This window comes from Phyllostomus hastatus, unplaced genomic scaffold (genome assembly GCF_019186645.2).
Source record: "Phyllostomus hastatus isolate PE091 unplaced genomic scaffold, TTU_PhHast_1.1 phas_scaffold_1066, whole genome shotgun sequence".
NCBI lineage: Eukaryota > Metazoa > Chordata > Mammalia > Chiroptera > Phyllostomidae > Phyllostomus > Phyllostomus hastatus.
Genome location: NW_025334004.1, coordinates 10764776 through 10775373, shown reverse-complemented (window position 1 = coordinate 10775373; position 10598 = coordinate 10764776). Strand labels below are relative to the sequence as shown.

Here is a 10598-nt window from a genome sequence, read left to right as displayed (position 1 = left end):
CCTGTTAGGGAGTGGATTCCAGGTCCCCATGTCCTGCATGGCCCACACAACTGTGGAAGTGCCTCATCTTCTCTTCAGAAATACTGAACCACAGAGCTGCAACAACAGAAATGGTTCCATTGTGTGGTAAGTACATGGTCACATGCCTGCAAAAATGTTTGGAGACATCAGATAATCTCCACCCAGGCTTAGTCACATATGACCCAGAAGCTACAAGTTCCCAATTCCTATGCTGGTATGTTCGTCTGAACTCATGGTGTCAGAATTCCTAGGCTCTCCAAGCACTGATTTACTGAGTTTGGCCTTCCTGTTGCTTAGAATGAGGTAGACAGAGTCTCTGATTCAGAAGCCCAGCCTCCCAGTTTACAAGTCTGCACAGTCCCCTCCTTAGCCAAGCAGTTGGCGGATAGGGTTCTAAGCACTACTTTCTATTGGACAAGAACATTGCTGATTTTTGCTCTTTTCAATCTTTCCCTGGGGCTTCAGGAAAAGCAAAGAGAAGCCACTGTTCAAACCCTTTGAACTACAGCAATGCACATGCTGATGTAGTTTTTGTGTAGGACAGAAGGAGGAACTGGAGACAGGGATAAGGAAGAATAGCTCCCAAACATCCCTTCTACCTTGCAAAAAGGGATCCACAAATCCTGGCATGTTGGCTCCTATTCTTTTCCTCTCAGAAATTTTACAGAAGAAAAATCAAATGACCATGAAGTTCAGCTCTGTAGTGAAAAAGGAGTCAGGAATACCTAACTGCCTATTCCCAGACACCCTTCCTGACTATTTTAGAACCAGTGCACAAAAAAGCCCTCATTTTCCAAGGAAGTAATCAAGTATTTATCAAGACCCATACTGGATAAACTACATTCACTCCTGCCGCCTCTAATCCAAGCTCTTGCCAAAGGGACCTTCTAAAAACACAAGTGTGATGAAATAACAAATACTGATAAAGTGCTGACTGGCATTACTTGCACATATAGTAAGTGCTATTAAATGTCTATGAAATAAATACATATAATTCTATTCTACTCAGAGGATTGTCAGAAGAAGAAATGAAAATTTCTTCACTGTCTGCCTCTGTCTTCTGCTTCTTCACCACTCTCTCTCCTTTGCTAGCTTTACCTTAGGCCTCATTTCAAGTCTTTAGTCGGGGTACCTGCTGGCCTTAACACATGTTTTTTTCCTTCCTTCCTTCCTTCCTCCTTTTTTTATCCTCACCCGAGGACATGTTTATTGATTTTAGAGAGGGTGAAAGGGAGGGAGAGAGGAAGAGAAACACGGATCGGTTGCCTCTCCTATGCGCCCCAACCAGGACTGCAACCTAGGCACCTTCCCCAAAGGCGAGCCCACGGCGTTTTTGTTTACTGGATGACGCTCCAACGGGGCCACACTGGCCGGGGCCTATTCTCTCTTTCTTAAGCACTCTTCCCATACCCATTTTTCATGTGACCAACCTCGTATCTCAGCTTAAATGTTACTTCTTCCTTCAAGGAGCTCCCAGAGAATCCTTAGGTTCCTCCATTTTACCCTCTTATAGCTATAGTGTTTATCACAATTGTAATCACAACTAAATGTTTTAGGTTTTTTTCCTTACTAGATCACTAATATATTATAAAACAATATAACTCAGGAACAGCCAGATGGAAGAGATGCATAGGACGGAGCATGGGAAAAGGGCCCTGAGCTTCCATGCCCTTTCAGGCACGCCTCTCTCCCAGCACCTCCACAGGTTCACCAGTCCGGAAGTTCCTAGGCTTGTTTAACGTCTGCTTCCCACTAAGCTGTAAACTTCCCCAGAAGGGCTTATAGGTGTTTCCTGTTCACTGCCTATCTAGAAGCTCTCACAGGGTGGGTCCCTAGTGAACCACTGTCCAATGAATGAATAAAAACCTTTTTAATACTGTTTCATTTAGGTAACTGCCCAAAGGTAGCACAGCTGATCCAAGATTCGAATCAAGACATTCTGGCTTTGAAGCCCAAGGTTTGACCACCGCACTGACTGTCCCTTCCCGTCCCCCAAAGCTGGAGCCAGAACGTAAGTGCTCTGGAAAGTGAGTTTAAGGAGCTGCAGGTCTTCTCGCGTAGGGCCGCAAGCTGCAAGGAACCGGCGCCGGGTCCACAGGCCTCGGGCCCAGGGAAAGGGGCACCCATCACGTGTATGCTGCAGGGCCAGCCGCTGCCGCACCCCAGGGCAGGAATGCAGCCTCGCCCCAGTCCCGCGCCAGCAAAACCGCGTTCACCCAGGGGACTGACGTCAATGAAGGCGGGGCGCCTCCCTGAGAGAAGCGGGGGCGGCCGGGGGCTCCGGGTAGGAACCCGGACGGACACGCCCCTCGTCGCTGTTCCAGCGCTGATTGGACCCGGGAATCTTCGCACTCGGGTTTCGAGGCCGGCGGAGGGAAGGGGGAGGAGCCATAACACGCCCCTCGCTCTCTGTAGTTGCTGATTGGCCCACGGAGTCTCCGCGTTCGATTTTGGAAGGCTCCTTTTGGAGCTCACATCTAGGCTCGGCTGAGGATTGGCTGTTCCTGCGCTGAGGAGCGCTTTCTCCGGGGAGCCGTGGCTGTAACCGAGGTGGCCGGCCTCGGATAGCCAGGTACGTAGGTCCGTGACCCAGCTCCTGCTGCGCTGAGAGCGGGCGGGCGAGCTAGTCGTCAGAGCCCGGGTGCCGCCAGGACCCAAACCCCCAGATCCACCTAGGGCCCGGTTGTTGTGCGGAGCGCCACGTCTGATTCCCGGGGTCCGACCTGTTCTGGGGATGTCGCTGTGTAATCTCGGCCAGGATACCCCTTCCGAAGCTCTCGACCTGTCGGTAAATGCCGCCTGGTCCTTGTGAACACCTTCGCGGCAGAAGCAAGCCCAGAGCTGCGTCCTCCTTTTCGAAAGGCCGGGTAAGGGTAGGGTTTGGGGTAGGCTCATCTTATCTTGCCCCATCCCGATTTGAGGTCTGTCGGCGCAGCCCTTCAGCGCGGTGAGTAATCGCTCTAATTACTCGCGGGGCCATGGAGTGCAAATGGCACAGAGGCTGGCTGGGGAGACCTGACTTTCGATCCCTGTACCTTCCAAAACCTGCAGAAGCAGAGAACAGCCTCCCAGAGGTTTCAGAGCCTCCTGGGTCCTTCCTCTGAAGACCTCTGCAGCCATCTGGCGGGAACAAAAATAACACTGGTTGAGAGCCCAGATGCTGGGGTCAGACTACCTGGGTTTTCATATCTTAGCCTTATCACCTACTACCTGTGTGACTTTGGGAAAGTTAATTAACCTTCCTGAACTTAGCTTTCTCATCTGTAAAATGGGTATAGCATAGTACCTCCTCATAGGAGTGTCATAAGGAGTAAAGAGATTACCTCTCTGAAAGTGCTGTTCTGTTTTTGACTTGTAGCAAGGTGCCTCGATGGCAGTGATGATTTTAAAGCCCCCAGAGGACTCCATCTCCCTTTACCATCTTCTCCCAAGAGTGAAGGCCCCTTTTGAGGGAGTGTCATGATAGTGGTGGTGACAAAAATGGGTAGTTGAACAGCCTTTCCCTTACACCATGCTTTCATAAAGTAATGTACTGGGATGGATGCCTCCAGTACACTTTATCACCCTTATCTCTTTAGGGGTTGTGTATTCTCACCATTCTGACAATGAGCACATTGAGGCAGGGGACAACTGGGGCTTGCCAAAATCACCCCGTTATCAGTGGCACAGCCAGAATTCAGGGTTCTTGAACTGTTGAAAAAAGATATGCCTGGATCTAGTAGGACTTATTTTTTTCCAGGTCATATCTGAGAATTGGCCTGGGGGAAGGGCCCATTTCCTTCCTTCGCCTCCTGGGACACAGATTTGGAGGCCAGGGTATGTCCACTTCCCTCAGGCATGCCTGGCTGAGGCTAGGCCCTTTCGGATGGGGGTGGAACATGCATCCCTTTGCACTGGGCCTCCCATTTGAGGATCCACAGATTTTGGCTGCTGTCCAGTGGCATGTCTGTGCAGGGAACCAGGCCAGGGCCACAAGTGTTGATTTGGGCCTTGGGCCAGAGCCTCCAGTTCTTTTCCTAAGAGGCCCTTGGCCTCCGCTTACAGATTATTACCACCAACAGGGTTATCTAAAGGTGGTGAACCAAGGGAGGCGCCAGTTGCTGTGTAGCTCACAAAGGTATGTTCTGCCTCTCACCGTTACACCTCCCTGAGAGCACAGTGAGCATAGATAGATGTCTTAACTGAGCTTCGTACATTACCAAGAGTGTTCAGTCGTGTACCATATTTATAAATTGCAAGTTCGTTGCATGGTGAGTCACTTTTTAAATATATTTCTTTGTTAGAGCTATGTAGTTCCTTAACTGCCTGTTTCAAAGGTGAACTTTGTCAGCTTTTGACATTTTGGTATTTACTTGGGGGGTTCATTTTTAACCTAGTTTGTGTCAAATTGATTTTGCAATTAGTCTTTACTTATTCACTTACGGACTTAATCTTTTTTGTCAGTTCTGAAATGGAAGATTCATTTGTAATCTTTTAATAGCCCTGTCATTTCATCTTCCAGTTTAAAAAGTGCCATTGTTCAAGTATTTACTGACTTCCCTGGATTCAAGTCTTGTCCAGGAAATGAGGAGGAAAGTAACTATTGAACACATTGAAGAGACAGAAGTTTCTTCTGATAATAAAAGTGCTCTGATTCATTTTCCCCCAAGTTTAAAGTCTAATCCTACCTGATATGACTGATTTTTATTATCCTAACTCTGCTGTCTGAACCTTGGGGTGGGAGGCAGAACCTAGAGTAGGGGCCTCAAAATCTGGAGGTGCCACCCCCGATCGTGAGGCTTACAGAGGGTGTAGCTGGAGGCTCAGACTCTCCCAAGTGGTTTCTCATTAGTGCATTTGTAACTCTCTGAGAGGCTGGAGGTAGGGCCTTGCGGGGCCTTTGCAGCCCTGGTAGAGGCAGCTGGGACTATCTGGGAAGTCGGGCTCCAAGCCATTTCCTCCCTGAGGCAGCTGCCATTCTCGTGAGGGGAGGGTGAGATTGACTGAGTTTGAGAGAGAAGACATCACCCCTTCTCCCACCACCCAGATCCCCCTAGGAGTGTCCCAGGCTTGGCCATAGCCAGCCTGGGTCACTAGAGTGCTTTAGAACAGTGAGTTCCCTGTCTTCCACCAGACCCTAACACCATCGCCCACAGCAGCAGAGCAATGCCTGGCCTCCAGGGGAGATTGAGAAGAGGAGCTACTGGTTGGGGTGTCTTAATTAGGTGGGGTGACACCTAATTAGCCAGACCTGTCCACACATGTTGCTCCTAGGCCCTGGCAGACAAGCAAACCATCTCTTCGTTCAGACCTAGCCTTTCATGGAATTGTTGACTCACCACCCGCACAGGCCGTTGGAGACCTTCAGCATCTACATGTTCTTCTTACAGATGTAAGAGGAAGGCAGGCCCACAGAAACATGCGAAGTACCTGAGGCCTCTCGATCACTGAGTGGCTGAACTGGGGCTCAAACCCAAGGCCTTGGATTCATAAGCCAGTGCTCTGTGCCCTGGGTTGGGTTGTGTTCCAGATTTCTTTTGTGGGAGCTAGAGATCTTCCTCTTCATGCCGCCACAAGTTCAAAACTGGGGCTGCTTGTCACCCAGGGAATAGTCCTGACATTAGAGAAAAGACTTCAGATAAATTCCACACCTCACCCCTGCCTCCAGTGTGGGATATTCAGTGTTCTTTCCCTGCTACTGATGTGTTTTCCCCTTTGTGAATTAGCGCTCCTTACAGAAATCATGGGAAGAAGTGTGCTTTCAGCTGCTTGGCTATGGACAAGCAGGTTGTTTAAAAGTGTGGGCTAGCCCTGGCTGCAGTGGCTCAGTGGATGGAGCGCCAGCTTGCAAACCAAAAGGTCACCGCTTTGAGTCCCAGTCAGGGCACATGCCTGAGTTGCGGGCCAGGTGCCCTGTGGGGGGCGTACTGGGGGGCCTGTAAGAGGCAACCACACATTGATGTTTTTCTCCCTCCCTTCCCCTCTCTCTAAAAATAAATTTTAAGAAATCTTTTTAAAAAGCCTGGACTGCAGTGAGACTAGGTTTTGGCCTTGGCTGAGCCCCTGGTGCTTATGTCTAAGTCTCAGCTTCCCTTTGCTTGCCTGTGAACCAGGGTGAAGATAACAGCGCCTGGCTCCTAGACTTCTTTTCAGGATGCGATGGTACTGTGCATACTGCGTGACGCAGAATAAACGCCCCATAGTTAGCTTTGATTTCTCTTGATCAACCTGAAAGTGCTACTTGGTGACTGTTGTTTTATGGCCATAGTATATTTATATAATTCAGCTTTGGGGTTTAATTATCACGTTAGGTTTTAACCGGATTCCCATTATTGTGCCTAAGGTTTTAAAATTCTCATTTTCCAGATAAAACATATACTTTTTATGAAGGTAATTTATCTGAAACTCTTGTGCAGATTTATTTCAGTTATTAAATCTTTTGAAAAAAGAGTGAGTTCTTATGATAGGAGGCCTAGAAACTGGGACAGAGGAGTGTAGAAATTACCGGAATCGGGAGGGTGGCTATTGAGGTGAGGAGGAGAGAGGCCAGGGTAAGGGGGGACCGTCATCATCTGGGAAGTCAGAATGGCACTGAGAGATGGAGACTTCATTATCCAACGTGAACTCTCTAGACCTGAGGGAGACGGCTTAATTTTCATATCCTGGATACGGGGGTGGGGCACTGACATGAGCTAACTTTTATTGAATTTTCTTGTAAATTTCAGCCTCTGCCCTGTGATAAGAGTATCCTAACCCTGTGTTAGCCTTTTCTCCCCCCCCGCCCCCCCCCCACTTTTTTCTTCTATATGTATCCTTTTCTGCCCCTTTCTCTCTACAGTCCTTTGGACTCTAGTTAGATGGTTGGTCTATTTCACACTCTTTGCTAAATTATACACGGTGGGGCAAAAGTAGGTTTACAGCTGGGAGTACATGAAACAGTTTATTCTTGTATTGTTATTTCCCATACAAACAACTGTAAACCTGTCTTTGCCCCACTTTGTATGGACTTGGTGGTTCATCCCCAGGGTCTTGAAGCTAGAAGGTGGGACGACTCTTGTCAATTTTATGGACGGAAAAGCAGAAGAGTAGAACACTGAGCACTGTGTCTTCACTTGTTCTCACAGCAACCCAGCGAAGCTAATGGGCTTACACAGGAGTGGATGCAGCACGGTCAGCAGCAAGTGGGGGAGGCAGCCTGGGATTCCAACCCTGGTAGCCAGCTCCACAGCCCCCCTTTCGCTTCTGCGCTGTAGAGCCTGGGCCTCAGTGCCAGAAACCTGGATTCTGTTCCTCAGCTTCTTCATCTGTGAGATGAGGCGGATGAAAGCACCTCACAGGGCTGCTGTGCTCACGTCACATTCCGACGGTGTGAGGTGAACACGGCTCTTCCAGGGGTGCCTGACACATGCAAAGTGCTCGCCACGTTTCAGCTCTGCTGCTGGTGTCATTAAGTCCTGCGTTCTGCCTGGACTCGAGCCAGACAAGCCGGGTTCTCCTGGCCCTGCACTTACACAGTGCTTTGGACTGTGGGAGAGTCACTGAACCAGAGCCACACTTTTTCGTTGGTAAAGGGGAGATAAACCAGTCTTACCTCCCAGGTTTCTGTGACTCTTAACACACGTGTCAGACACACAGGCACTCGATCATAAAGTGTGGCTGTCATCAACAACATTATTTCCCCACGGTGCCCTGGGAAACCAGTGATCTCAAGTCAGGACTTACTCCACTTTGCCTCTGACAACAGTGACACCAGAAGTCCTTGCATTAGTTGGGACCCCCAGGTTTGGGAGGGGCCTATAGAACTAATGATGTTCGTCTGTCTTTCCTTCCCCAGAGCACCCAGGATGGGCACCCCAGCCTCTGTGGTGAGCGAGCCGCTCCCCGGGCAGGCCCCGCCTGAGGCCCGGGGCCGCAAGCAGGCGTCAGCCAACATCTTCCAGGACGCTGAGCTGCTGCAAATCCAGGGCCTGTTTCAGCGCAGCGGGGACCAGCTGGCTGAGGAACGGGCACAGATCATCTGGGAGTGTGCTGGGGACCCCCGTATGGCAGAGGCTTTGAGGAGGCTGCGCAGGAAGAGGCCCCCAAGGCAGAAACCCCTGGGCCACTCACTACACCACTGCAGCCGGCTCAGGTAGGTCCCTGGGACTAGAGGGCTGAGGGAGGGAGGGCACTCATGGTGCCCGTCCCACCAGTTCCTGGCTGTGGGACCTGGGGCTGCTGACCTGGCCTCACCGTGAAGTGCCTACCATTGGGGTTGTCATAAGGTCTACGCAGTGCCTGCCACACGGAAGCACTTAAAAGGTTGCTATTCTGTTGGAGTCATACATGACCCTGTGAACTCGCGTGGGAAGGGGCGCCAGGATCCTATCAGTGCCACCTCACTTCACAGTGGTTCTTAACAGGTAGGAAGGACTAGTGTTTGGAAGGAAAAAAAAATCCTATTTCCCTATTAAAGAGGAGGTAACATTTGATAGTCAGCCTGGTGAGAATCTTGGCTGTGTAATTAGAGAGAATACAGCATAGGGAAGTACTGTAGAGGCATCAAAGATTAAAACTGAGAAACTTTACCCTAAACTTTCCCTAGTCAACCACCTCTTTGCTTAGGCCACTGCCAGCTCAGGAACAGGGGACCCCCCAGAGATCAAGCTGAATCACACGGCCTAACCAACCACTACGGCTACATGCTTGGCCGTAGCTCATTCCTTCCCTGGGGCCCACAATCAAAATTAGACCTTAACAAGCCTTCTGAGATCATCAGATCCGTATTAATTCCAATTGGTCAGTAATCCCTACTTAATGTATGTTGGTAAGGATGCTCATATGACTTACTAATGTCTGCCACGAGTACAGGAAGAGGAAGTTGGAGAAATGCTGAGTGGGGCACGCCCTGACCTAGTCCCACTCTGCATAGAAATCTGAAAGCTTTTGCCTCTCATGTAGCTCTCTGGGGGCAGAGACGAGACCAGAGCCCTGGTCTCCTTTTGCCCCAGTGTTTCAATAGTTTGCATGATCAAAATCCTTAGTCCCTTTTCTGTCCTTCCTGTTGATGTTGGCCTATCATACACTTGTTTCCTGCAGAATCCCAGAGCCCCACAATCCACTGGCCGACGCACAGAGCAGTGCTTCCAGCGATCAGTACCTGAACACTAGGAGGACAAGTGCCAGGATCCGTCGGAACTGGAGGAAGCCAGGCCCCACAAGCTACCTCCATCAGATCAGACACTGATCCAGGGAAGGGGCTGGGAGCAGCAGTGTCTTCCCCAGGAATCATAGGGACTTTTGCCAAAGGGCCCGGGAAGATGAAGGAGGAAAAGAGACTTGAGGCAGATGGCCCCACACGCTGCTGCTGGCCTGCTCAATTCAGAACAGGATTGGAGGTGTCCACTGAGCTCTCCATTGTGTGGGACCCTTTCCTCACCAGGAGAAACAGCGACCGTTTTCGCCTTGACCCTTCCCCATCTAACACTATACTTGGACTGCATGACATTCCCCCCGGGATTCAAGTGATGGGCACTCAAACTAAAGCATCTCACCACTCCTGCTACTAACCTTCCTGCTATTATGACCGATGGTCCAGCAGACTGTCCTGCACCCCTGCCCCTGTCAGGTCACACGAGGAAACTGGTTTAAATGGCAAAATAAAAACATTTGCATCAAGAGCAATGTGAGTCTCTCACAGAAGGGAGGACCCCACAATGGATACTCTGGGGCTGGTAGGTGATGGGTTGGGCACATTGCAGGGAAGTGTGTGTGTTCCCAGGAAGAAAAGAGGCCTCGTATCCTTCGCTTTCTCCCTACCATCCTGTAGAGCCCCTGTGTGGAAGCCTCCTTTTTCAGAGGTGGTCAGATAGAGAGATGGACACATCTCTGCAGTCAGTCCTGATGCACAGGAGAGAAGAGGGTTCTTGGCCCCTGGCCAGGTCTAGAAGAAGGCAGGCTATTACCACTAGCACCGCAGAGTGGGTGGTGAGCCCACAGTCACATGAATGGGCACCAGCTCCTCAGCTGGCTTCTTCGCCCCACGGACCAGACATCCAGAAGTGGGTCAACAGCTGAACCAGGCATTCTTGCGCCTCCTGCATTATCCGAGGTTCCCAGCCTGAAAGCCCTTGAGGTGAGCCTCAACAGAAGCATACCATGTGCTCATTTGCCTTCAGCTCCCCTCCCACTATCTGCTTGATTATCCATCACTTTATTATCATTATTCTGATTATCCTTCACTGTAAAGGAACCAGGGTTCCAAGTGCTCCAAGCACACGCAGAGGAGGGCTGCCCTGTGGTCATGAAGAGAAGCCCATATTCCTTATTCCAAATCCCTGGGGCTAGATGCTTTTGGAATTCAGAATTTTGTTCAGCTGTTTGGAAGTGATAAGTGTAAATACTGTATAATCCCTAGTAGGAAAATATCTCATAACAAAACATTTCTGCAACAAATATTCACACTAAGGAATATGATGATGGTCATAAATAGCCTCAGTGTACGTTCAGGTCAGTTTCAGAGTCAGGTTATGAAAATATTTTTGGTTTTCAGAGCACTGGGACTTAGGAAAGGAGGATCTGTATTTCCCCTACTGGAGGAAAATAGACTCAAGAGCCAC

At 49.9% G+C, this 10598-nt stretch overlaps 1 protein-coding gene across 4 annotated transcripts; it reads left to right on the top strand.

The window, feature by feature from the left end:
- Positions 1–2437: 2437 nt before the first annotated feature.
- AVPI1 (arginine vasopressin induced 1) lies at positions 2438–9659 on the top strand. Of its 4 annotated transcripts, none has more exons than XM_045854636.1 (4): positions 2495–2593; positions 4083–4138; positions 7835–8131; positions 9079–9659. In XM_045854636.1, exons 3-4 carry the CDS (start codon positions 7845–7847, stop codon positions 9224–9226), a joined length of 435 nt encoding a protein of 144 aa, XP_045710592.1. In that variant the 5' UTR covers positions 2495–2593; positions 4083–4138; positions 7835–7844; the 3' UTR covers positions 9227–9659. The 4 variants fall into 4 exon arrangements, with proteins under 4 accessions (XP_045710590.1, XP_045710592.1, XP_045710589.1 ...); XM_045854633.1 differs by lacking the exons at positions 2495–2593; positions 4083–4138 and adding exons at positions 2603–2888; positions 7125–7373; XM_045854634.1 differs by lacking the exon at positions 4083–4138 and having other exon boundaries at positions 2438–2593.
- Positions 9660–10598: the final 939 nt, after the last annotated feature.

Bases quoted from the DNA above. Each gene is read 5' to 3' on its own strand.
- AVPI1 (XM_045854633.1), top strand. From the start codon at position 7,141: ATGGGCTTACACAGGAGTGGATGCAGCACGGTCAGCAGCAAGTGGGGG. The intron at 7,374-7,834 runs GTGAACACGGCT...TTCCTTCCCCAG, and splicing joins TCACATTCCGACGGTGTGAG to AGCACCCAGGATGGGCACCC. The intron at 8,132-9,078 runs GTAGGTCCCTGG...TGTTTCCTGCAG, and splicing joins CACCACTGCAGCCGGCTCAG to AATCCCAGAGCCCCACAATC.